Below are 27,240 nucleotides of genomic sequence, written 5' to 3' on the forward strand. Positions count from 1 at the left end.
GCCACTGAGAAAGGGCAGCAGTGACAGACTGTGATTCCTTGCAACTGGTAAAGGAATGGTGTTCCATAGATGAAAGGTTGAAAATATATCCTGAGGAGGGGATTTTTTTTTTTTTATTATAGTAATTTTTCATGGAATACTGGCAGTGAGTGTGTGTGTATAATTGAGTGTCAGGAACAGTCTTCTGGATTCCGTAACATCCAGTACCACAATTGTCCCCACTGTGACAGAGATGTGTGAGGAGTTAAACAAGGTCTTTGAAAGATCATCTGAGAGGCAGGTTGGAAAGGATTTCAAGCCTATCATTGCTGCGTTGGAATTGTCAGAAAGCACACATACGTTGCAAACACTGTGTGTCTCATAATTACTGGGGGATATTTTGCGTGGCGTTACAGGGTAGTATATGCCAGTGAGGGTACTCACAGACGAGGTATGTTCCTAGTTATATTGCTTATTGCTCATCTCCCTTTTTTTCCTGCTGTTCCCCAGGAACTTGGGCCACAGAGAGTTGCCCTGATGGTGGACTCACTGGGCCCCCACAGCACCTCATCTTCTGCTTCTGGAGAGAGAGGAACAAGAGTAGACAAGGTTTACATTGACAGTAAGTCGCTGAGGTGGAACAATTTACAACTTCTTTCCTTTGTAGTCTCTGGCCAGACTTCAGAACAATTGATAATCGCCATTTCAACAGGCTTGTCATGACATCAAACAATAAGCTACATTAATCCACTTGAATCAGTCCAATTGAATTAGGTCCAATTTCTTGTACGTACTAGCATAAAACTGCAAGTATTTTATCTGTTCATTCAAACTCAAACTTGAAGTCAGTGTCAGAGCTGTCTTGAAGCTCATGAAAGGCCACACTTGTCCTGCAGCTTCACAGACGCCGCGCTCTTGCCAACATCTGTGCTTTTTCAGCTGGTCATGATAAGCTTCCAATAACATGACGAAAAAATTGGATACTGCTGCCACAAGAATCTTGTTTCCGCTTCATGGGTCCACCTGACCCTGGGCTTCTTTTCAGCAGTCATGGTCTCTCATGGCGTCAGCAGGAAAGTCCAAGTCACTTTCATACTCGTGACAAGCTTTTCTTTTCATACACCAACTATTGTCACATGTAGACCAAGGACTGCTTGCTGGAGTCACGTAGCTGATCAGGCAGCCAACTCTCCACAGCGCCATCTCACGAGCGCACCACGGACTGCATTCATGTTGTAGATACATTTTTTTTTTTCATATGAAGTCACTTTTTTACATAGTTCAGTCCTGCCAAGTTTCCTCATGCTCAAACTTGACTACGTTTCAGTCAGTGGCGCGCGTATCCCTCCAGCGCATTCCATGTCCTGTGGAAGCAGAACCTGATGAAAATAGCCCTGCAAAGTGAAACACTTCATCATGCCAGGGAATTAGCCTATCGCTGCATTACTTTGGTGAAGACATTCCCTCAAAGTCTGTCAAGTAAGAACAAGTCATGGACTGTCCTCACTCTGGCTCTTCATGACTATCTTTGAGGCATCAGCTGAGTCCATCAGCTGCGTCTGGGAGTGTGTGATCTGGTGACATCACAGTCGGAACCAGCGCCTCTGACTGATGCCGTTCTACACTAGCATCACATTGACTAGCGACTACCATCATGTGTCTAATTCTGTCCTAAGCGTTCAGGTAGCTCAGATACCTGAAGCTGCCTAAACAAAGACTCTTCCTTCACTTCCCCACCGAGACTGTGACGTCCCGTGTTGTGCGATCTGGTCCTCAACCTCGCCGCAGTGATGCTCAGTTCTGCTTTGCTCCTGTGGGGGGTTATTTATTTACCCAACCAAATTATCAATTAGTTGATCATTTATTCGACCTGGACAATTTGTAGGTCAAGTGTACACGTGTACATCTACTCAGTACAAGTATGAACCTAAAACAAAGATACAACCCCTCAGCTAACAGATTCCAGGACGCTATTTCGATTTCTGTTGCCATCTGACCCTTTCATGTCTGTGATTTGCTAAAAAAAAAAAATCCAAAAAATAAAAATGTTCCTTGACTTGATGCAGCAGCGCCCCCTTCTGACAAGCTTGAAAGTGTTACCCTGCACAATATAACTTTGAAAACAGCTCTGTAATGTGCATGTATCTCAGTAAGACACAAAATCATTCTGTTCACATTTTACTTCAATAATTACCACAATATTTATTTTTCATATACACAAAATATATGTTTGCATTAGCAACAGCTATTGAAAATCAACAACAACAATTACTTGACAGTCCAATTGGAATTTTATAGTCCATGCAGACAGTGGATGTCGAACCACATGACAGTTGACTTTTAAGACCCTGTGTTTCTGCCAGAGATGTGACCATGGAATGTTATGTCTTGTTTTTGTTTGGTTTTTTTTTTAAAAAGAGGTTGCTTCTTCTGGCTGGCCACGTACAATTCTCATGTCCATATACGGTAAACGTATCCTGCTGAATGAGTCTGGCTTTGAATCGCCTCCTTTTTCTTGTTTGCCGAGTGATTTTATGAGAGCCTGTCACAATTGTGAGTTCACCGATGACGTCACATGACGGTGCGAGCAAATTTGAAGCAAGAAACAATTTGTAAAGCGATGGCGTCACGGTGAGACAAAAAGGATTAAATGGATGAGGGCTTCGCGCAGCCTGTGAGACCTTCCACTGTCTGCCAGCGTATCTTCAAACTGTTTCACAATCCGGTAAAAGAAGGACGAGCGCTCATCGACCATCACGTGTGAGGGTTGATTCTGAGTAAGACAAGGGAACACTGGACAGCAGGGGGTTTCCTCCAGCCTTTGACACACGCACAGTATGGTTGGACATTTGGCCTCCTTCACATGCGCGTTACACGTCTCACTCATTGTCATCCGCTTTTCCAGTGAATGGTTTCGTGACTGCTGGGTGAGGCTTCATGGAACCTCATTTCCAGAGCCCACTAGGTGGCACTCTCTGTACTAAAATCTTTGGCTTTAAACAACCATTTCAATGAAACCGCACATGAGCATTAAAGAAAGAGCGCCACCTACTGAGCTCAGTTTCATGACGCCTCATCAGTCCCATCATGAGCTGGAGCTGGTTTTTGGACTGTGGTCAGAAAACTGAGCGCTGGAGAGACAGTACAAACTCAGGCCTGAAAGAACTCAAACAAAGCCTGTGGGGGTTTAAACCCACATCCTTTTTGTTCAGTTAACACAGAATATCAAACCCTGTGATCCTTGTATATTGTCCAGTTCCTCATTTATGCCTAAATATATTTTTTCTGCTTCAAACATGTACTACATCAATAACCCTGCTTTGCAACAATGGGATCCAAATCCGGAGTAATGGGGTACAACTTAAGCTCCTCCCTCCCCAGCACCCTTCCGGGAGACTGGAAAGAAGCTGGAGGAAATCTGCTGTGTGGTCATGAATCTGCGGGCTGTCAGTATAGATTGTATTTTTTTTTTATCACCCATGAATCAGTAGACAGTGTTAGGTTCCACACTTAAATATGGTGACGTGTTGAGGGTCCGGACAGTGGTACACGAGCAGAGACACGATCACAGACACGTACAGTTGTTGTTGAATCATTCGGCGCGGACTGGCTGTGTGCGGGGGGGGGGCGGCAGTCTCTTCGTGTGTTCACGTCTAATGTGTGTGTGTGTGTGTGTGTGTGTGTGTGTGTGTGTGTGTGTGTGTGTGTATGTGTGTGTGTGTGTTGGCAGGTCCGTCTCTTGCAGTTAGAGCTCCTCAGCCATCTGAAGCAGCGAGTTGATGGCGGCGTCCTTGTTGCCCTGCTGTGCGTCCAGCACTGTGCGAACCACCTCCTGGTCCAAGTTGGGGAACATGTCTTGCAGGGCCTTCAGGTCCTCCTCGCTGCACCCCGGGCCCTGGCCCCCAACAGGTGGCCGACCTGTAGGCACTGCCATGGGCACCATGCCCTGGTTGTAGACGGCAGGGACTCCTGGAGCACAGACATCACAGGTCAGTCATGGATGAGAACCTCTCAGGATATTGGATACAGTTTCAGTCTGACTTTACTGCCATCATCCACTCACTTGACATTGACATGACATTGTGTCTCACTAACTTCACTGCCGAGTTTATTCGCTCCATTTACTACCACTTTCACTTGACTGTGTTATCTGTTGAGTCAATGCTGAGAAAACACATTTCTTTGTGTATTAAAAAAAAAAAAAAAAAAAAAAAAACTGACCTGCAATGGGCACATACCCCACCCCCTGTTGGTAGACCGAGGGCATCAGGACGACTGGTTGGGTCACGATCCCAGCTGGAATAGACTTGACAAACACACAAGACAGGGCGTTAACTTCTCTGGACACAAACAACATGCAAATTCATTCAGTGATAATTCAAGATCTGGGTCTTTGTCGAATGAATTTGCAAAGCCGGTGACAATTGTGTTGTGTTCTGTTGGCGTGTGTGGGGGGGGGGGTTCAACAGCACCATGACACGTGGCTTGGGTGTTCAAATCTTCAGGGCTGCTTCAAGCGCTCAGCTCTGCAACACGAAAGACCATGGTTTCGTCTTCACGCTGCCTATCAGAATTGATTCCATCCTCATTTGGGAAGCAATACTCCGGATGCCCTTACAGAACAGTGACGCTGAGAATCTTCCTCTTGTTTAAGTGATGTCAACTGAGCCCTTATCGCGTGGTTTTGAGCCACATTAGTGCTGGAAGTCTCATGACCAAGTGTGATTTCAAGGACGCGAGCAGAAATAATCTCTTGTCGTCAGAATCTAACCAGTAGATACATCTGAAATAGTCCCACCACAAAATGAAAACAGCAGGGGTGGGACGACTTACAGCGAAGGACATGACCAGGTTGATCATGCCCTCCTTGTCATCGCCCTGCCGTCCACTGAGACTGAACCACTCGTCCACCACGCTGCCCTCCCTCAGACCTTCAGGGATGGTGACGTGAGTCCAGGCTATCCGATCGTCCATGGAGAACGCTCTCTGGATCAAAATGAAACATGTTTCAAAATATGCATTCCGACAAATATATACTGTATATTTCCGGACGATAGAGCGCACCAGAATATTAGCCCCACCCTCTAAATTTGGAATTCTGGAGAATTTTAAGGATTTAGTCCCTACATAAGCCACTGGTGCATTGGTGCTGTCTGCACCGTAGAAAGGCTTAAAAATGCATGAGGATCAGTTCTAAACTAGTTTGGAAAACGGGCTCCAGCATGGAGACTGACTCATGAAACAAACTGTCCAATGTTCTGAACTGGAATCATCAACTCCTCACATCTGTTATTGACATTAAAGCACTCAAAATGTGTCCCAAGTTCCGACACCACAGCCGGTCTCAGCTGCTGCTTCTCGTCTCCACTCCTCCAGGAGATCGGCTCTGTGGGCGGAGCTGCGGACACGCGGGTGAAAACGGCGCATTTTGAGCGCTTTAAGGTCAATAAAACGTGACCATGCTCAATATTTTGACCACATTGTTCCATATATCCATATATTAGCGACAAGAAAAAAATTAGCTGCATATCGTCCAGAAATTACGGTATAGAAGAAGTGGCTGTCCATCACTAACCTCATCAAATATTTCCAGGTAGAAGGAGTCGACACCAGGTGGAACAGTGCACTGGATGACTTTGTTCCACCGCGGGTTCTTTGCCCCGTTGTGAGCCGTGGGTGTCTCATACACAGCGTAACCGAGGCGGATGCGGCAGTACGGATCCATCCGGGTCATGCCGTAATTTTTTGCCAGCTTAGCCTGAACATAAGTCGGAGATCTGTGAGTTTACTCGGGGGTGGGTTATGTGAGCTGGACGTGGAGGACCTGGATGTACCTGAACCACTGTGATGCTGAGGCGGCCCATGGCGCCAATGGAGCCTCCATACTGAAGCTGTCGGGCTGCCTGCGCGTCCAGCTGGACCTGCTGCTGCTGCTGGGTGGGCGTGATCCGCAGGAAGTCCTGGGGGAGCTCCCCGATATACACCTGTATCAGAACACACCACAGACTCAGACTTGCACAGGGCAGTGGGACCAAACTGTACGTCAATAAGCTCATCCTCATCCCCTTATTTGGTACGGAGCTGCAGGTGACACAGAGGATTCAAGTTCCAGTGTCAGAATAACATGTTTTACACCACACTTTACACTGTTTGTCGCGTTTTTGCCTGGATTGACCTCAATTTTTCTTGATTAATTTGAGAAGTGTTTGAGAAGAAGTATCAGTGGAGCAGTGCAGTGGGCAACACCTAAGCAACAGATCGCGACTCGGGCTTGGTCACGTGGTCAAGTTATTTAGTCTTAGTTGGCTTAGTTTATCCCAGGCAACGACAGGCCACAGCAGTGGTGTTTCTGCTCTCACTGAGGCATGTGTAGAATCTGCTGAGGAAGTTGGACGACACGCCCAACATCCTCAGTCTCCTCAGGACATAGAGGCAGTGTGTGGTGTTCAGTCTCCGGGTGAAGTGCTCGGTGATGTGGACACCCAGGTCACCCTCTCCACTTCCAGCTCCATGTGCTTGTCTAGTCTGTTTTGAGGGAGAGATTGTAGTCCTCACAGCAGGCCACTGGACTGGGCACCTCCCTCCTGCAGGCTGCTTCATCACCTCCAGTGATGCAACTGCAGCACCATCTGCGAACGGCAACATGAGGTTGTCTGTGTGGGACGCGACACAGTCGTGGGTGTGAAGGATGGGGCTGAGGACGCCTCCCAGGGTGGTGCCTGTGGTGCTCTGCCAGTCACTGAGTGTGGGGTGCAGGCCAAGTGTGAACAGTCAGTGGAGGAGGGCTGTGTTCCAGGCAGAGCTGTAGTCCACACGGAGCGTCCTGACCTGTTCGACCGACGCGCGTATTGGAGGGGATCCAGTGCATCTGGTATGTTCTTCTGAACGACTCGCTCAAAACACTTGGCGGTGATTGGAGGGAGCCCCACTGGTCTGCAGTCACTCAGGAGGCAGGAGGGAGGGAGGGAGGGGAACAGTGGTCGTTATTTCGGAGCAGGTAGGAACAGTGCTCTGGCTGTGGGAGAGGTCGCGAAAGGAGGCGAGGACGTCAGTCAGCTGGTTAGCACAGGCCCTGGTGGTCAAAGCAACACAGGCTTGGTTTGTCTTGGTCTCTGTCTGTACATGAAGGTACATAAAGAGTGAGGTGTGGTCCGAATGTGGTCAGCGAGGTGCAGCCTTGCATGTTGCCGTGAACATGGTCCAGAATGTTCTTGTCTCGGGTGGGAACGTCCATGTGTTTGGGGAGTGAAATCGCCGGCGACGATAAAAACAGCATCAGAATGAGGTTATTATTTTTGATAACTTATACCTATATTTCCTTCTCCTTAAACTTCAAATTGGGTGTTTCCTAAAAACATCCTATAAATCTTTTTTTTTAAAAAGTGTTTATGTACCACTGTAGCCCAGTAACTGCAAAATATCAACAAAACACGGTTACTAACAGACAAAAAATGAAGGTCATCACAGTGGGGTCGTCCCAGATTAAGTTGTTTAGGAGCAAAGTTTTGTCTCTGTTGAGGTCCAGTCCAGTCCAGGTTGTGGAGCATCTGATAGTGGATCAGTGGAACATTTCTTTCTTCTTCCCACAGTGGGGAAATTTGGGTTGTGACAGCAGCGTACAGTGAACAATGACCACATTAAGTGAGTCAACAAAGAAAGTGCTTCACTGTGAAATGTGTCCACACCCTGCCTTGACCTCTGACCTCTAGAGCACTTTTAAAACGTCTGACAGTCAACTGTATTGTTGTTGTGATTTCAGAAGTAGCAGTAACCGGAGCGAACACCATGTGCTGACATTAGTGTTGCGAGCTCCGTGTTCGACCACATGAAGAGCATGTTGTTTATACGCCCCTTTACTTCTCCCTACGATCGTCTTGGTGTTGCACTTTAATATGTCCGACTGGAAACATACACGAGACGTTCCCCCTTCCTCTACAGTTCACGTTACGAAACGTTTTCCTGCTCATTCCTTTTCTGCGGTGTCGGTTTTGTGCAAACCTCGTGTGTTGTTGTCGTGTCTGCGCACTGAAGGGCCACACGCCACTGTCATGACGACGGAACAGCTGACTCAGACCCGGCGGTGACGCTTTGGCTTCTTGGCAAGCGACAGACGACATTTCACGTCCAGACACGTCACCCGCAGCGCGGCTTTAAATCCACGTATAATGACGATAAATGCGCCCGTGGCCGCATTTGACGCGCAGTGTTTCCTCCCACCGTCTGACGGAATGTTGTCATGTTGAAGAGGAGGCGAATGGTGTCCGTTAGCATCGGCAGTGTTTAGCCGAGTCAGCCGATCACGTTGGTTTCAGCGAAGACGCTCCGATAACGGCGGAGGAAACGACGCCGTTGGTGGCTTTCATCGACGTTAAACGAGCCTGAGAAGCTAGCGGCGACCGAGCCGAACTCACCTGCCCTCGTTGAGTGGTGATGCTGCTCGCCATCGTGACGCGGAGAGTCCGAGCGCTGCTCTGATCCCAGATATCCGCTGCTGCACAGTTACACAACTCCAGTCAGTCCGCTTCAGGAGGCTCGCGACTGCCACCCGGAAGTGACTGCCCTTTCTACCCAACTTTATTGACAGCGCTGGCGTGTACAACACCAGCATCAAAACAAACTTGTCATGTGACTTTGCGGAAGCGTACCATGCGCCACCTCGCGCCATTTATAAATATTTTTGCACAGTGTTTTATTGCATGTTCTATACAGTATTGCCACACATACTTTGACCGTTACAACACCATCTGAACGAGAAATGTGAAACAAAATATGCTGTTTCACTTGGTGCAGCGCTATCGTTCTAACCTTTACATGTTTTTTTTACACTTTTCAATGGTCAATAATTGTATAAATACTGTTATAAACTCTAACACAACTGCATAAACCAAGTTTATAAGATGATCCTGTCAGACATCTGACTAACACTAAAGAGCATGGGAAAAGGCATTTATAAAAACAAAGAGCAACACACTGAGAAAATGTGGAAACAGTTTATTTATCTCAACAAAACACAAACCAGTTCACAATTGTTTTCAATCACTTATAGCATTATGACAACGCTGTACCATCATGAACGCGTTTCACATCCTCCACAGTGTCAAAACATCTTCCAAGTCTGATCCAAAGAAGAGAGAGCCCAGACAGTTTAACCTCCGCCCACAGAGCAAGAGGGCGTTTGGCACCACTTTATTATCTTTACCATTTGGTTTTAAGATCAGTCGAACATTTCCATTCACCTTCACGCTTCAAAGATGGAGGGAGACTGGCACCCACATGTATGAATTCAACAGAAATCAGCTGCATTCACACAAATCCAAACAACAGGGAATTGGAAGGCTGCAACACAACACATACATTAAGGCAAGATCTAAATCAGACTCTGGAGCAAGTGAAGGCAGCTCCATCAAACAGAACGTGACCGGGTCTGTCACCGCTCTTCTGGAGCCATGAGAAACAAGCAGAGGAAACCTCCTGGTGAAGATGAACCGCAGAAGACAAGGCCATGAGGTGGGATGCCACAACAACAGGGCAAGCAGAAACAACAAATGCAGAAGAAGCACAACAGAAGCTGAGCTCAAACAGGGACAGAGGAGAAGGGGTCGCAGAATGATCACACTTGGAGCCAAGACGCTGTGAGGTGGACGAAGGCACACGAGTAGGTCACATGACGAAGGGAGGGACCACATTCAACTGGCAAATGGGACTTCTCAAAACTGCTGCTCATTTTCACAGCCCACACGATGGCGCTCTCTGCTCGATGAGATTTGGCTTTAAACTATCCTGTTTCAATGAAAGCTACCATCAAATAAACTTGGATAAGATGGTAAGAGCAAGCCTTCACTCACAGTCGCTGCAGGTCATTATGTTGGCGATGAGTATTTCATGGTGTCTTTGACTTGTTGTTGGAGGTTGTATTTAACCCTCCTCAGACCAACTGAACCCATTTGATCATTTCAATATACAATTTTAATATGGCTGCTGTCATGTTCGCATGTCATTTCAGTTTAGAGAAAAAGACGTCAACTGTTCCCAACTTTTCCCTCTTACATTATGTTGAACTTGAGTCCCACATGGTGAGCGTGGGCCAGTTTTAGATTCAAGTCATTAATGCCAGTGTGAAACCTCAGACCAGACCCTTCCACAGGACTCCCACTAGACCAGCCGGACAACTCCTCTCCGCAGCCCTTACAGAAGCTTCAGAGGGAATCTGAGGCTTAAATTGGTTCACATTTTTATCTCTTTTGTCTTTTTAAATATGCATCATTTTCTGAGGGAAAACTTTTTTTTTAATGAAGCGCTGCTTATGGTCCAGATCCCATCGACAGTAGAACGCGTGACATTGGAAGTGATGACATTTAGTCACTGTTTCACCAGAGAGGTGAGCAACAACACACGCTGGACTTCTCATCAGAACAGCTGGCCTGACCGTGGACGACACTTCCTAATCCAAACATTTGGCCTGACAGGTGAAGAATCATGTCACCAGCATCGATTTAAAAGCCACTGACCCCAGAGTTAAAAAGTGAATAAGATAGAGACGTAAATGAAAAATAACACTAAAGCCACACTCCACATGCTCATGACTCCGTTGAGAGGACCAATGTTGATGGGCCCTTGGCTCCCCGTGGTCATAATGAACTGTGTGATAACAACTTTTCCTGGCTACTTGAGCATGATCAGCACAGCAAAAGTGAGCTGGGAATTTTGCAGCATTAGAGGTTGAACAGACAAATGGTCTGTGCTTCAAAGTTGACGTTTAAAAAAAAAAAAAAAAAACACAAAAAAATAATGACAAACAAATGTGTTCTTCATGAGTATTGAAAAGAAAAACTACAAACTGTGTATTCAGTGTAAAAACATGTGCCTTTTTACACCAATAAATTCCACAGTGCGAGACAAATGTGCACTTTTGAAGTCAAAAATAAACTGTCATCCCTGGACTTTAGAGGGCAAAATATAGATTTATTAATACACAAACATGCTTTAACAAAGCAAGAGATGGAGCTACGCACACAGCAACACAACACACACACACACCAGGAGATTCACTTTCGGAGACATCTGTGGTTCAAAATAATCTCATAAATAATTTAGGCAATAAATAGTTCCCCATCACACAGGAGAAGTATAAAACCTATATAAAAATACAAAAGGCATAATAGTTTTGAAAATACATCTGAGTTTCATATAAAAAAAATATATTTCCTTGAAGCAACTCACAGGTTTCTCTGAAGCGATTGGACATGACTCTCTGATCACAGAGGAAATCCAGTGGCGGACACGGTGACAGCGCCCTCTAGTGACGGCCAGCAGGCTGCTAACCGCACATCAGCGGAGGGGAGCATGATTTAGTGCCGAAGACCTGAATCGAGAGTGGAAGCGGAAACAGACGCTAACATCCGCGTGAGACACACTTGAGTGAGGAAGAAAAAAAGAAAAAAGGGTTTGGATTTTGGCACCAAACTTCACAGTATCGCAGGTTCCTCCCATTATTCCCGCGGCGCCAGAGCATCGGCGTGTTTGGCGGTGCCAGGGATTCAGTCCACCTCAGGATTGGTTGGTGGTGACTCATGTTTCTCAGCTAAAGGTTGACGGCGCAGCTGGATCTGATCATGACCCAAAGCCTCCGGACACAGAAGATATGTGCCGTTAAGACGAAAGCTCGACAGAGATGAAATACAGTCGGCTCCATTCACCCTCCCCTCCAACCTTCTGTACATGATATAAGCATTGAATGTAAACACTGTGATGGACACCACGTAATACACAAGTGAAAGAGTGTGTTTGTGACAAACAAGTGTGTGTGTCAGGAGGCAACTCATCCTCGGGCCGTGTGACATCGAGCGCACACAAAACACCAGCGGCTTCTGGGGGGATGGAAACTAACAGTGGTGTTCAGTGTGGGATGAAGAAATAAAGTGAGCTGAGAGGGGGGAAAAAAACAGAAAAAAAACAAAGATATTCAGGCACCTAAGTGCCGGTGTGTAACACAATCTAACACACAACTTAATGGTGAATAAAGTACCACAGCAAACATCTCAACTTCAAGGAAAATACACGCGTTTCTCTCCTGAGGTGAGGAGGGGAAATAAGTGCATCGTTCACCGGAGAAGAAGACAGGGAGGATCCGTCCTGCTCCTCAGTGCTTACCAGCAGAGTCCCACCCTCCCAGCTCAGCTCAGCTCAGTACGGCTTGCTGTCGTTCTTGGAGCGTTTCAGCTGCACCTTCAGCCGCTTCATGCCGATCTGGAAGCCGTTCATGGACTGGATGGCTGCCTGAGAGGACACGGGGTTGTCGTAGCTCACAAAGCCTGGAGACACACAAGAGCCCAGGATGAGGGGCGGGACACGTGGACCAGAGAAGTCATCAGGATAAATCCATGTTCATTCTCTTCCATGTGTTGGACAATACATTCTCTCGTGAAACTGTTTTATGATGAAACTTATTAGTGGACCTTTTCTCCAACATCATTATTAGCATTAAATATAATAGTGAACCAAGTGTAGAGATGAGAAACTCAATGTTTCTCGTCTCTGGTAGAAGCCGCTGGTGTCTGACAGACTGCTCTGCCAGCTTTATTTAGGGGTTAAATGGAGCCGTCTGTCTGCTGTATCTCATGTCTCTGAACAGTTGACTTGAACTATGGAGCAGTCTGGACACATTTCCTAGATGCTACTGAAGAAACATTAGAAATCAGGTGAAGAAATGATCATGGAGTCATATTCTATTCTCCAAATCATGATCCAAACTGTCAGTCCTTTGTCTTGTGTGATGAAAAACCTTTTCACAATTCTCTCTCCTAAAATGCTTGTTTTCCGTGGCCTTATTGAAGATGTCACTCATACTTTGAGGCTTTAGAATTTGTTGACGGTCCCTAACTGATGGCGGCTCGTAGCATTAGCGCTGCCTGTGAGAGTGTGTCCACGATCAGTTAACCATAATGGAGACGTGGAAGAGGACGCCGCCGCCAATATCCAACTATTTTCACCTTGGCAGCGGGAGACCTGCATGTGTTGATGTGAACCAAGGCAGACGAGTGCGTCAGAGAACCTATGAGGACCACTCTCTCATCAAATAAACAGGGATCCAGAGAGAGTCGACCAGTGTCATCATCAAAGGTTCCCTGGATTAAAAATATGTTTAAAACTACGATGGTGAACCAAAGTCCACCACACTCTCCACAGCTGCCACACGCTGGTGTCGGCTGTCAAACGCCGCAGAGCTGGAGAGCGCGGCGTCACGGTCTCCTCATGTTTATGTGTTCACGTCCAATGCTGCGAGTGAGCCGTGCGTTTATCGAATTTATGGTGAGATGGAGACTTGTCATGTGGAGATTGTGTTTGGCGGGATACTGTGTACGATAAATTATTGACCCTCCCTAGTGGGAGGAGACATCGTTGGAAATAAATATTTAACAATTGTCAAATCATTATTTGGTGTTTTACATACTGAATTGACCTCAAAGCCTTTGAATTAGAATGAGAGTCAATAGACACTAAATCGAATCACAACCTAAAGGATCGGATGAGCGCCTGTGGAATAAGCATCTCACATCTGTGAAGGTAAGAAACACACCAGCTGATGCTACACTCCATCCTGCATCTGTTGCAACAGCAGCTGGAACTGCTTTGGAACGGGTCTGGAGCCAAACCCGAGTTTAAACATCCAATAATATGTTTTCCACATCCTATTCTGGATGCAAGTTTATGAGATTTGCATTGAAAATGGAGGATGGGACACGAGATCCGTCTCATGTCTCCACATGTACTAGGTCACAGTGTTTCCACTGAGCCAACGACTGAGAAACTGCATTCAACTGTACTAATGTATGAAACCATTCAGGGGTGAGATTGCATGAACACTACGAGTCACAACCTCGCATTTTCAGCACTGAAGGGTTGGTGAGGTTTCATGAAACAGTGTCCTGATTTTCAGAGGCCACTAGATGGCGCTGTCTGCTGTAAACCTCACATCATTTCTAAACCAAGAGCGCCATCTAGTGGCCTCTGAAAGTCAGGACACTGTTTCACGAAACCTCAGCTCACCCTCACTGATGCGCAGCTTCCAAACGTACCAAAACACTTGCTGAGGTTGGTCTGCTTGTCAATGAAAACCTTAGCAGAGATGACGTTTCCAAAGGGCATGAACATCTGGAGCAAGTCCTGGTCTCCAAATTCCTGAGGGAGGTGGTAGATGAAGAGATTGGCGCCTTCAGGACCTGGAATCCAAACAAGCAACAAGTGAAGATGAGGAGCATCGTGCTCTTCAGAGGCTGAGAGGACAACCAGGATAAAGAGGGAGCAGTGACATCATGCCAGACGGACAATGAGAGAGGCAACATCTTACCGGCAGTGCAAGTGTTGCTGGCTGAAGCAGCAGAGTAGGAACAAACAGGACAGTGAATATCAAACACAACACAACTGTGCACGACAAATGCAGAGCTCTTCTGAGGATCCACTTCATGGTTCAATGCAGACATGACAAGTGTGAGGGAAACCATTGTGCTGCTCTACTGTAGTTTTTAAAAAGATGTTCCACTTAAAAATAAATAAAATCAATGTTGGATTTTGATCCGTTTTGTGATTTTAATGGCCTTTGAAATGGCTCCTGTTGATGGTGCTGTTTTTAAACCTCAAGGTGTCGTTCCAGACAAAATATTTTTTCGACCTAGGCGTTGCTTCGCTATGTCAAAAGTTTTTATTTTCTTCTGTTATATGTCAAGGCGCACGACCAACCCACCTTCTTTCTGGCTGCCGGCCGCAGAGACGCTCTGCTGAGACAGCAGGTTCTGGCTGTAGAGACTCGGGAGGGCAGCGGCTGCGTACTGCTGGATGCCTGAGTAAGCCTGGCTCAGCGCCTCCATGGTGTTCCCTGAGCTGCTCGACAAACTGCCGGAGCCCAGGCTCCCGTTTAATGCTGCCATCCCTGCAACATGAAATCGAGACGATTCTCCTGAGTGACTGTGAGCTGCACCTACCCTGAGACAGCAGAGCAACACCTTCAAAAGCTGCAGAAGACACTGAGACAACTCCCGGATCTGTTCAACTGATCCCTCACATCACGGCCCCTCAGTCCACAGGACTCCCACCCTCTCTAGTAGATGCACGCAAATATAACCACACTTGACTGGGCAATATTGCATCAGTATTTTTGCTAAATAGCACAACACTTGATAGCGTGATTTTGTCATTATATTTTAAGTCAGCTACATCAAAATTTATTGCAACAATACTTGCATATGCCGCTGCATTTGTGACGTGTTTGATACAAACGCTTTCTTTTCAACACTGCAGTTATTTGGTTGATGAAGGGAGCGATTCATTCCTCGGTGCAAGATTTGACTGACACTATAACTGGACTGACGTCATAAGAATAAACTTGTTGTCATGCACATAATATTGTACTGCAATTTCCCTTCTTAAAATTATGGCCCTCATTATAAAACATTGCTGAACTGATAGTTTCGCAATATACCCACGATGTATCGTCTGCCAATACACAGTCCTACTCTCAAGCATATCAGTATCATTTGAAACCAACCTCCAATCTGAACCCAGACCCACAACTCTGATGAAATCCTATCTCTCCGTGACCAGCCCCTTCATCACTAAAACAAGAATTCACTAACACTCAGCCACCCTTAATACAAACACCACCTTATCCCCAGAACATCCCATAAACTGCAGGCCCATCTCCAACCTGCCATTTGTCTCCCGCGTGCCACAGAAAGCAGTTGCCCTCTGCTCAAGGACCACCTTCAACACCAGGATCTCTGAGACAAATTTCAGTCAGAGATCCCAGGCACAGAAACAACCTTGATCTGAGCAGCAGCTAGTTGGATCTCACGACAGCCCCTGAGCAACATCGATGACCTTGCCGTCCTCAACTCACTCAACTCACTCTCAGTGCCAAAACAAAACTCCAAATCATGAGCCACAGCACATGCTGCCATGCAACCAACTGAACTGTGTTCAAATAAAGCCGATGGAATAAAGAGGAGCAATAATCATAATGGACAGATCAGTCTTACACCACTCCATTTGTTGCGAGCTTGTTCCATCACCACAACCTAGTTGATATACCTGCCAGAGATCCCATGTTGAGACCACCTCCAGTACCAGCAGCCAGAGACTGGAGGGTTCCCAGAGAAGCAATGGGGTTCACAGAGGATGTGTTGCTGGAGGTGGGGGAGGAACCTACAAGAGATAAAACCTTGCTTTTATTATGCAGATTTTTTGTCGCAGCGTGACCGATAGCAACTGAGGCATTTCTCATTCGTCCACACTATTTTCTGTTAACATTTTAGCAGACATAAAAGAGGTCTGTTCGCCAACCTGACTGTATTAAATCAGTCTAGGGAAACAATAATACCATTTGTTTACCTGAACTTGTCAGAGCACTGAGAGGACTGCTCGACGTTGTCATGGCGTTGGTGCCTGAGGGTGTGGCCTGTGTGGCAGTGGCCGCTGCTATGGCAGCCAGGTTCTGCATGGCATTAAGACCTGGCAGGAGAGAGCCGCACATTAACTTTCAGGGATTAGAAAGTGTCAAAACATTGCCTTAAGAGCTTTTGCACTTCACAAAATTACTAAATTTATCATGTGCAAACTGCAATTTTGCAATTCCCTGCGATGCTACATGGCAATCTCAGTCACATACAGCCAAATAAGCAGCGTATCCATCCTTTCATAAATCAATAACCATTTAAGTTGCAGCGCCACTGTAATGCAAGTCAACCTGCCTCGCTGCCTGATAACAATGCAAAAATATTCAAAATGAATTCATTCGCCTCATCTAACAAAACCTGAACTTAACAGAACTGCTCAGGTTGTGGTGCATGTTTGATGTTACACTTTTTGTCGTCACGACATTCAAACAAATTTGACAAACAGGCTCGTGTCCACGATGCTGTGCTCACCACACACATCAGGTTTGAAGCCTAAAATATTCTCACACCAGGCCGGTGGCATTTGGCCTTGCAACCACGTTTTTTTCTTCTTTTCTTTTATGTACACAAAGACACAGCATCTTGAGTTGCTCCTCAGGAGTCTGGCTAGCTTGCTAAGTTAAAGCATGTGCTCACTGGACTAGACTGGCTCTCATGTGACTGACAGGAGGTTTCACTCTGTTCATTCTGCTGCGACACAAATACGACCAGAGAGGTGAAGTTGGAGGGATGAGGAAGCGAAACCAACAAATATACGCATGTTAATGACGGTCACCAAAGTGAGTTCATTTTAATAATAATCATAGGATTAATGGACCTATCGATTATCTTGACCGGCCTACTTGGAATATGGGCGTAATGTACTGAGGCAGCCACTCAAGAGCGGACTAAGAGTAGAAAGCAGATCCTGGCTGTTGAAGTGAAAACAAACATGAAACATAATCCAATATGTTTTAATGTAGTACTTATGTGACTATAATAAAAACATGTCCCCGTCTGCTTTTTGCTTACATGCAACGAACATTGATTTTGAAGAAGGGCGACCTTGTCTCTATACAAGTACTGTATATAAGCACTGCATAGTTAGTGAAATTCCCCCCCTCTGTCACACATTTTTGTATCGTACTACTGTTAGTGTTTGGCTGGTGATTTTTAGAGCCACTATGCACTCTCTGCTCTAAAGTCTGGTTTATAGCAACTCATTTTATGAAACCATCTTTTTAAACCCAACAGCGCCACCTACTGAGCTTGGAACTCTTGACAGTTTCAGGAGACCTGAGCAGCCCATCACTATATACGACAAAATGTTTAGACAAAGAAAAGGTTACCTGAAACCGGGTGGAGGTTATTGAGTGCATTTCCTGTGGAGGCTGACTGTTGCAGCAACTGTAAATAAAGCTAAACAAAAACAAATGCAATATAATGAACAGAGACGTGCTGACAGAACATTTGTGCATCACCCAAACATATTACAGGGACACATACTTACTGCTAAATATTGTGGCCCTAGGCTGCTCAGTCCGGTCAGGTTTCCCCACATGGATGCGGCACTGAGCTGTTGCATCTGCTGCTGGAGCTGAAGAGCCATTCTTTTCTGCTCCTTGTCCTTCTGAGTGTCCGCAAACTTGACCACAATGGGTGATGAGCAGCCCTGCACCCAGAGCCAGAGGTGAGGTGAACACGGAGGAGAGCCAGTACAGTCTGAGCACAGCTTACCTCCATTGTTTGCGACTGGTGCATGGACTTGATTGCAGACTGTGCCATCTGTCTGGCAGTAAATGTTACAAAGGCACAACCTGAAAATGAGAGGTTTTTTTCACAGTATTGGTTTTGAGGACACTAAAAGCAGCAATTTAAGTTGCTATTCTTTGCAACATCATGGACCAGACATACTTAAAAGTGCATTGCACATTATTGTTCGGCAACGTTGCCAAATAGATGAAAAAAAAAAAAAAGTCCTTTCAACAAATTCTTGAAACAAAGACGATAATAATCGCAATATGGTCTGAAAATTGTTACTCTTCCCTCTAGCAGAGGTGGACAGACTAGTTACAACTCAACAAATCACAAAACATTTTTTTACTTTTTGACTGATGCAACAGCAATGAAGCATTGAACAAAAAGACGACTGAAGTACTGAGTTACTTGTTTGAATCATGCTATCATAAACCAAATGCAGTCATTTAGGACACGTACATCACGCTTTCACGTTCCAAGCTGTCCATGATGACAGTGCAGCTTGATAAGGTGTTGGCCATCAAAACAAGAATGAGCCGTCCTACCTCGGCTGAGTCCATCCGGCCCTCTCAGGATCCGACACTCCTCTATCTGTCCGTATGGAGAGAACATCAATCGTATGTCGTTCTCATTGCACTTCTTGGAGATCATTCCAATAAACAGCTTCCTGTCTTCCACTGCTGCAGTCAACACAGATGGAGCAAATAGACTGATGAGTGTTCATGCTACTGTGCACACAAGCCTTCGTTGTCACCGTTACTGCTTACTAGCAACAAAAAAAAAGTTTATAACACAAAGGCTCCAGCCCAGGTGCCACAGTCACACATCATGTGACCCATATCATAGATTTCCAGAACATGTTTTGACACTGCTAGACAGTGAAATCAAAGGTGTGGAATATAGTCCAACAGTTCACACACCAGATTAAAAAGATACTAGTATTGCTGCTTGTTCCATTTCTTATATATAGGACAGTGAATAATGGCCTATTATATGATGCACTCAAAATTCACTTGAAGATAGTCCAGTCAAAAACTTTAAAACTAATATACATAATTTAAATGCAAGCATCCAAATAGACTGAGACTGCTACACTTTACGTATGATATCCAAGTGTATTTTCATGTGGACAATGGACAAGCAGCAGCGTGTGAACACGGACACAAATTTAAAGGAAAGTTCATATGTGGGCGAGTAATAATTCCTAGTCTCAGTCGATCATCCCAGTAGAATTGCTTAATCTAGTAGATCAGAAGAGGCACTCAAAGCCAAGGTCCAGGGAAAGCAAATCAGTTGGTACCAGCTGGAACAGGGCACCATTAACATCACAAGACACAAAAGAGTTATACCGTTGTTTTTCTCACTGTCGGCTGGCTTCATCTGGATTGGGTGGTGCATCTGATTGAAACACATGAGAACATAAACACTCACTGACACAGACAAGTGATGACAGACAAAGGTGAATACTTGCATACTGCGTGAACGTGATCTGTAACTTGGAAAATAAAGTGGAGAAGTCACCTACCCCGGGCAGAATCTTCATGTTGTGCAAGGCATTCTGTGCCTCTAGTGCTGATTTACGTGTGTAATAGGTGATAAAGCAGCAGCCTGCGGGGGAACAAGAAACGTGGAAGGTTCATTATATGTTTGAAAACAAAAAAAAAACCTTGGTTTGACGTTGTGATATGAACCTATACCAGTAATGAACAGTTCTGATTGTACACGGTAGAAAATAGTCATTTTTATGGAATGCAAGGCTGAGCAATTAATTGATGAATAACGGTGGAAAAAATTCTGGACGACCTCAACAATTGGCCGTCACACAGTTTCTCAACTTAGACACGCCTCTCCTCCGTGACCACCAGAGGCCGCCGTGTTCGGAATCTGACTGGGGATGGTGAAAATGTGCCAGTGAAAAATAAAGCCAGTGACCTCTCTGGTCCCGCGTCTCATACTCGAGGGAGTACATTTACGACACTAATCCATGAGACCGGTGGTTTGTTGGTGTTTTTGGCAACTGGATTAGAGTCAGTCGGTTGTAACCGGTTACAATAAGACATGACACCAGTTCTGCCTGAGTGGAGAGCGCTTTTTTATCTCCTTTTTTGTTATTAAAAAGCGTACAGTTCTAATTTTTGACAACAACTGAGTGTAGCTTGTTCATATTTATTATGTAACGTTTGCTTAATTTTCTAATTTAACCAAGTGTGTTAAATGTTAACCTGTTTATAGTTTTTATTACAGAAGCTACAAGAACTGACATTATGAAAACAATCTTTAGATGAAAACAAATATTGTGATAATGTTTTTTGCTATATTACCAAGCACTAACAAAACAGACGTAACTAGATTCATAGTTTCCTTTAAACTGCCAAACTTGGAAAAAAAATCATATCGAAGCTTAATATTAAGTTGTTGTGGGATATTATAGATTTACAGCCATATTTAAATTCCCTTTAACCTAAATCTAAGTAAATGTCTTAAAAAATATTAACACTCAATGACAAAGGCACAAGTTTTGGCATAAAATAGTGATCAATGAATATAATAATTCCTTTGTCAAATCATAATTCAACTCTCACTCCCCCGATAGAAGTCATCAGGAACAAAAAACATGCTCTCACTTGAGCACCTGAAGATGAGACATTTGATTTTGCAATGCAGGTGGTGCACACGGCCTGCACGGGCACTGGGCGGGCAGATCTGCTAGAGCTCCTAAAAGTCTCGCTGCCACTCGTGTCGCGTATGTGTGCATGCACTTAAACGAAAAGAAAAATGCAAATGAATCATTGAGAATTTTTTTCCTGGATTGTTGGGCTTCCGGCGACGTTCCTAAATGGAATGTTCAGTATATCTAAAAATGTTGCAAAACAAAAAAGTCTTTAGAGTTTCAACTGAAAGTCAGTATCTAATCCAAAAACATGCTTGGCTTAGAGCTTCCTCATGCCAATCATGTTACCAGACATCATCAGCTGTTCACCCCCGAGTGGATCAGACATCCATGTAGTATTTAAACTGCTGCAGTTTCACAGCAGTACCAGGTGTGTTCCCCTTGAAATCAACTCCTTTAACCTCGGGGAAGATCGGATGCTACTGGAAGGCTCAACCAGGCCGCTGTATTTTCACCATATTTATGAAGAATGCAGCCATTTCCCACCCCAGTGACTACGCCATTCTAGGTTCAGGTTTACACCAGCACTAGTTAGAGGGAATTCTCATGGAATAGCTAGTTAATTCACACAATACATACATACAATAATAAGAAAATGTGAACATATATTTAACTTAACAATGAAATGAAAAAGAAAAGTGTGAGAACGTAAGCGCACGACTGACCTTTGCTCTGTGGAGGGTTCTGACTGCGGTCTCTTAGGACATTAATCTCATAGACGGCTCCAAAGGGTTCGAAGAGTTCACGAAGCTGGTCTTCGGACCAAGACCGAGGGATCTGGCCCACAAACATTTTGATTGCATCCACATCTGGTTGGTCCGGGTGGTCCAGCGACCCATTCATCTTCTTTCCACTACAAAGAGAAAAATGATGTCATGAGTAAGTAGGCTTTCAAAATGCTGTGAACGAGCAACAACAACAAACCATCCTAAAAAAAAATTCCTTTGTATTGAGGAATAAATGGGTTTCACTCTAACCTTTGATCAGTTTACTTTACTACAGCTACTTCGTCTCTGACAAAGCTTACGGTATAAAACACATGTGCACCATTACGGAACACAATGCTTCCTGCACATAGAGAAATCGAAGACACAACTTCTGGAATCATTGAAGCGATTTCTGACGCAATGCAGTTCATTTATGTGCTTCCAGGATACACCAGCGTTTCACTAATGATGTTTCAGCCTGATGTCCCCAAGTGGGGTTTTGCAAGAGAACACCAAGCTCGGCTCTTTCACCCGTGGCACCTTCGTGAATAAGCTCAGCCTGAAAGTCGGAGCTGCTCTGCTTTGCAGAAGCTTGGGGAGGACGATATGGGAAGGGACATCTCCGAAAGGCCTCACAGACATGTAGCCATGAGCGAGCCAGTCTGCCATTAGGCAACGGCATAAAGTCCTCCGACCCATGTCAGACCATATGATAGTGAAGCAGGCCCTGGGTCCTCCTGATACATGTCACAGCTGAGGCTCTGGCTGGAGTCAGTCAGCAGGTCCTCCATGATCATGGTATCGATGCCATGTGCACCAGACCAAAATTCAACCAAGCACCTGCCGGACATCACGCTCCCTTCCAACCACCGCTGCCACATCACACCCCAGACTTTCCAGGAGTTGGAAAACATTTTTTAAAGAGTGTCCTTGAGTTGAGCGTTGACCTCAGGTGTCCATTGGATGTGGACATGTTTCTAGTTATTTCCAGGGCATGAGAATCTTTAAAAAGCAAGTCTTTTTTTTAAAAAAAGGCTCAGATTTCAGTCCACCAACATCAAACGAGCAGCAAAGTTGATCACACAGTTCACAATGAGTGAATTTGCAAGCACGAAGATGGCCATTTACGCGTAGCAACAGTAGATCAGGTCGGCGTGCGCCTCCAAATAGCTGCGATACATCACTTATTTAAACCCAGCCAACGCTTTTTCCTTCAGTCTGGGTTCATTTTGTTGACTGGTTCTGCAGGTGTTAAAGTGAACAAGCCTTCACTCCAACACGTAACTTCTCACAACAATTGAACTGGACTAAGTTCCACGCATGCTTCACTGCATGTAGGGCATCATGAAACCTCCCAACTGTGAGATGACCTGCACTTCTGTGAAGATACCATCCATAACAGAAAGCTTTTATCCTTATATTGTAGAATATAAGGATGGCTGCAAAATCAATGTTATCAAAACTGATACATGAAAATTGTTTATCCTTCTGTACCTTTCAGTGCACATCAATGCAAAGCAATATGACAATGTATTTCTTTTTTAATTATGTGATTCATGACAGCATTAACTGATCCATTCAAAACTAGAGAACACCAGACACAACGTGATAGGGAAAGGCAACTACTTACACAGGACTAGAATTCAACGAACAATGGTCCACCATCATTTCAGGCAGGAAATCCAGTTTAAAAGAAGCCATGACGGTAGGACTCTGTTGCTCTCCTTTTCTTAAAACAGACGTATTCTTGGTGAAGAGTCCTTTGAATTGAGCTTACAGAAGTTGATGCACAAAAGACAAACGTGCAGCAACAAATCAATCCACATGGAGGACCTGTAGACTGGAACGTAAGGCCCATATAAAGAGGAAAAAGGAACACCTTGGTGGAAGATGCAAGAAGAAAAACCAACAGACACAAAGCGACAGGCCTTTGAGTCGGCTCTCCACTTTCTGGGACTATACCAATCACTGCTTACAGGTCAATGAAACAGGGGAGCTGGGATCACTGAGGACAGAGGGAGCATGGGCAGTTTCAGGTCCCACAATCAAATTGCTGATGACCCATGGCCTTTGTGAACATTTCTCCTAGGCCAGCAGATATGGCTGCAGCGTCAGACAAACAGGGTGTCAGATTGATGGTGATAAGGACCAATGCACAGAGGGAATGAAAGAGTGAGTGAATAGCAGTCACCGGTCAGTAGTTAATCCCTGGACTAGTCACACAGTCGGCTAACAAATAGGTTCCGGCCTGAAGGGGGGGACATTGTTTGGCCCATTGTCCTATTGACAGCAGGTTTGTGTATTATCCAGTGGGTGGGGGAACATCCCAAATGTTAGATGACATTGTGCATCCGGTGAATCCAGAACAACAAATGCATTACACAAAATGATAAGATGGATAGGCCTCAAGTATTTCAATATTTAGATGCAGCTCTAGAAAAGTGCAAATATTGCCACAGCTCTCTGATATCCCATTAGAATCTATGAGCAAGGCCCAACGGTGAGAAGACAACAAGGATAGACTGAGAATGATGAAGTCAGTGATGTGGTACAGGCGCGTGTCACTGAAAACAACAGGAACCGAGAATATTCACGCCTACTAAACCATGTTTATAGAGAATTGCCTCAGTTAGTCATTGGTGATATTGTTGCAGTGCCTACGCATGGTCATAAGTGGAGGTAGATCACAAATCACTGTGCATGCACCAGGTCGCCAGTGTTTCCTAGTGATTAGTGTAAACAATATCTACAACACATAGATGTTATCTGGAATTACAGGCTGCATTCAGTGCACTTAAAGTGCCGTAATATCCAGACTGTAAGACGCTACTTTTTTCTTGCGGTCTGAGCCATGCAGCTTATACAACAGCGCGGCTAATATATATATTTCATCTGATTTCAGGCTGAAACCAGATGAAATCAGAGGCTTTTTAAATCCTGTTTTTGCCCACGTGTCCAAAGTGTCGACCTCCTGGAGGTCTGGAATCGAGAAGCAGCCGCTGAGACCGGCTGTGGTATCGGACCTTTGGGCATGATGGAGAAAACAGCACATTTCGAGGGCTTTAATGTGAATGAAAGATGTGATACTCTGTCTCAAGACAAAGTGCGTTCAGCTCAAAAGTCCAATGTGAACGGGTTTTGGCCGCTGACTTGATCCCGGCTGGAGAGCTGCACCTTGTCTATTGTGAGAGCAGCGTGGATGAATCAAGACGCTCCATATTACGCAGCTTGTTTCTGCTACTTCCTCACTCTTGATAGTCCAGAAATTACGGTAGTCGTCTTTGGATTCTCTTTCACCAGGGCCTTATTAAACACTGTGAGGCAGTTGTCATGTCCACATCCGGATTGGAGCCGGTCATGAAGAAAGGTGGAATGACAGAACCTGGAAGTGGCGTGGAGTGGAATGAAACTTCTGCTAAAAAACGAAATTCACTTGAATCAGTCTGACGTGAGCACTGCTGGTCTGTGACTCAGGACCCAAACTTATTGCCATGTCCATCAATCGCGTCCCTGACTGTCTCAAAGGTCATGCTTCCGGCGCCTTGCCACTAGTTTTGTTGTGGGGACAGATGTGTGACTGACCAGAAACCCCAAGCCACCATAAATAAAGAAAGTACTTACCCCCCTATTACCAAACTGTAGTTCTCTGAGGGAGAAGTAAGGGGTGGCGTCTGTCCAGTGTGCTCTGGAGAAACACAGAGGGGTTCAGGGTCCAGGCAATCCATCCAGGGTCTTGTTACTACTACTATACACAGGGACAGAGAAAACACACAACACACCCGGACAAGACACACAGATACAATTACAAATACATAACACCTGAACATACAATGACACAGAACAAAGTGGCTACGACAGAAATGTGAGCAGAGAAAAAGGCATTCAGGACACGTGGTGGACAATAAGTGAACTATCCTTCACTTCCTGCTGCCACATACAGTGGTACCTCGGTTCTCGACCACAATCCGTTGCAGAAGGCCATTCGAGAAGCAATTTGTTCGAAATCTGAATCGATTTTTCCCATTACCATTAATGGAAAAAGAACTAATGCGTTCCAAGCCTTAAAAGAGGCTTTTGTAGGAGTGAATGTAGAGTGTCTGCTGCAGGTGGCTGTTCCTCTATGTGTGTGGCCGCTGCATGTGGGAGGGGTTGCCCAGTGAGTGACGTCTCTCCAGAAGTGAAGAGGTGCCCGGTGCGTGTCCAGCTCTGAATGTGCGCTTCTGTGCAGTTTGGCTGTGACAAAGTCATAAACCAAGTCACGCTCTGTCCCAGACTGGCCTCATCCCTGTCCCAGCTCCAGCCCACAACAGGACATCAAACCCTGGAGTGAGCGCTCCAGCACCTCCCCTGTGACACTCTACCACGGTCCAGTGCGGAGACAGGAAAGGTTTTACACCTCAATATGAAGAAAAAACAGTCAGTAAATGGAGCTAACGGGACACGTCTGCATACAGATGCAGCGTTATACACAGTAACAAAGTGCGTTGTGGGTCAGCTGATCGGTCCGCGCGCATTACGGTTTTTCTGGCTTTTTTCTGGGGCGTTCGAGTTCTGCATTTTCGTTCGAAATCCGAAGCAAAAAAATCTCAAAATTTTTGTTCAAACTCTGATTTGTTCGAAGTCCGGGACGTTCGAAAACCGAGGTACCACTGTATTTGCGAATGAAGGTGAGGCATGGCATGGTGTTTGGCTTACTTATATTGTCAAGTTTTACAGAGTTGAGAGTGTGTTAAATTTTTATTCCAAATAAATTTCAAGCACACTTGATTAGCTCATATAAATTGAGTACTATATAAATTGAGTAGTGTGTGTGTGTGTCAGTTAACAAAAATGTATTTTGAAACACGAACACAAGTCGAACAGAAAGAATTAATATCAAACAACGTTCACATAAATGTCTTAAGGTGCATTCATCAAAAAGTTAACAGCACTGCCCGTTCCTGTGTTTCCTGTTTTACTACACTTAAAACTGTCACTTCTGACACTCTGGTATAAGGATACTGAACTAAACTGACAAACTGACAGCATTATCAAAAGCTAACATGGATTTTAACCATTTAAAACCCATGATAAATTACATATACACAAAGGTGTCATGCACATGCATCCATGCTTCAGACATTAAAGTTGTGTTGAAGTCAATAACCTCATTTAGTAGTTGGGAATAGCGGTTATACAATAGGTAACAAATACTAAAATAAAAGTATCTGGAATATAAAAGTGGGTGGAGATGTACACACCGTGCAAGCAGTTGGGAACTCCATAGCACTAACAATTGTCTGGATAATACCAATTGAAGTTGTGGAACACGACACGGAACACAGACAATATTTGGCGCACGCCGCCTGTCAAAATTGTCAAGTGAATGTTTCTACAAGCAACAGCCCTACGTCACAGTGACGTTAGTTAGCTACAGCTGCATTCGGTAACTCAAAAATACCCAACTTACCCTTGCTTAAACGCCACACCTATCGGAAACTGTGCTTAAATTGACGCTTCGCAGCAGACACGTTTCTTTTTAATTTGCCGTCAGTGTCACACTAGCGATGCTTCGGAGTTGGATATGAAGTTGACATCCAGATATAAACTGCTCTCGCACTTCAGACGCTTGCTAGCAGTCACTGGGCTAAAATGGCAGTCTCCCCGCTTGGGCCGCTCCACTGCGAGGCAAGTGAGGGGGGGTCATAACTGAAAGTAG

The 27,240-nt window shown here is 45.1% G+C and overlaps 2 protein-coding genes across 10 annotated transcripts; both read right to left on the reverse strand.

Moving 5' to 3' along the window:
• Positions 1-1,968: 1,968 nt before the first annotated feature.
• tollip (toll interacting protein) lies at positions 1,969-8,558 on the reverse strand. The gene is made up of 6 exons (XM_053854435.1): positions 8,391-8,558; positions 5,814-5,963; positions 5,555-5,737; positions 4,813-4,965; positions 4,201-4,285; positions 1,969-3,948 (listed from the first exon to the last, which is right to left on the reverse strand). Exons 1-6 carry the CDS (start codon positions 8,421-8,423, stop codon positions 3,725-3,727), a joined length of 828 nt encoding a protein of 275 aa, XP_053710410.1. The 5' UTR covers positions 8,424-8,558; the 3' UTR covers positions 1,969-3,724.
• A 376-nt stretch (positions 8,559-8,934) lies between these two features.
• On the reverse strand, positions 8,935-27,164 carry celf1 (cugbp, Elav-like family member 1). 9 transcript variants are annotated; one of them, XM_053854430.1, is made up of 16 exons: positions 26,992-27,164; positions 25,164-25,227; positions 23,173-23,266; positions 21,501-21,688; positions 19,690-19,772; positions 19,514-19,562; positions 18,710-18,844; positions 18,144-18,223; positions 17,917-18,078; positions 17,756-17,825; positions 16,363-16,482; positions 16,063-16,176; positions 14,720-14,905; positions 14,327-14,347; positions 14,055-14,198; positions 8,935-12,290 (listed from the first exon to the last, which is right to left on the reverse strand). In XM_053854430.1, the coding sequence occupies exons 3-16, from the start codon at positions 23,241-23,243 to the stop codon at positions 12,163-12,165; spliced, it is 1,551 nt and encodes a 516-aa protein (XP_053710405.1). In that variant the 5' UTR covers positions 23,244-23,266; positions 25,164-25,227; positions 26,992-27,164; the 3' UTR covers positions 8,935-12,162. The 9 variants fall into 9 exon arrangements, with proteins under 9 accessions (XP_053710405.1, XP_053710406.1, XP_053710400.1 ...); XM_053854431.1 differs by having other exon boundaries at positions 23,173-23,271; XM_053854425.1 differs by having other exon boundaries at positions 23,173-23,271; positions 25,164-25,284.
• Positions 27,165-27,240: the final 76 nt, after the last annotated feature.

Source organism: Synchiropus splendidus, chromosome 1 (genome assembly GCF_027744825.2).
Source record: "Synchiropus splendidus isolate RoL2022-P1 chromosome 1, RoL_Sspl_1.0, whole genome shotgun sequence".
In the NCBI taxonomy this organism is placed as follows: Eukaryota; Metazoa; Chordata; class Actinopteri; order Syngnathiformes; family Callionymidae; genus Synchiropus; species Synchiropus splendidus.

What these genes read in the sequence shown, in the direction of transcription:
- tollip (XM_053854435.1), bottom strand. Translation starts at nt 8,423, where the DNA reads ATGGCGAGCAGCATCACCACTCAACGAGGGCAG. An exon ending in TCACCACTCAACGAGGGCAG is followed by an intron (nt 5,964 to 8,390) that starts GTGAGTTCGGCT and finishes GTTCTGATACAG; the next exon opens with GTGTATATCGGGGAGCTCCC. An exon ending in ACCTGGAAATATTTGATGAG is followed by an intron (nt 4,966 to 5,554) that starts GTTAGTGATGGA and finishes ATTTTGATCCAG; the next exon opens with AGAGCGTTCTCCATGGACGA.
- celf1 (XM_053854425.1), bottom strand. Translation starts at nt 25,267, where the DNA reads ATGGATTGCCTGGACCCTGAACCCCTCTGTGTTTCTCCAGAGCACACT. An exon ending in TCGTTGAATTCTAGTCCTGT is followed by an intron (nt 21,689 to 23,172) that starts GTAAGTAGTTGC and finishes TTCTCTTTGTAG; the next exon opens with TGGAAAGAAGATGAATGGGT. An exon ending in GGCCGGCAGCCAGAAAGAAG is followed by an intron (nt 14,348 to 14,719) that starts GTGGGTTGGTCG and finishes CTGCTGCTTCAG; the next exon opens with CCAGCAACACTTGCACTGCC.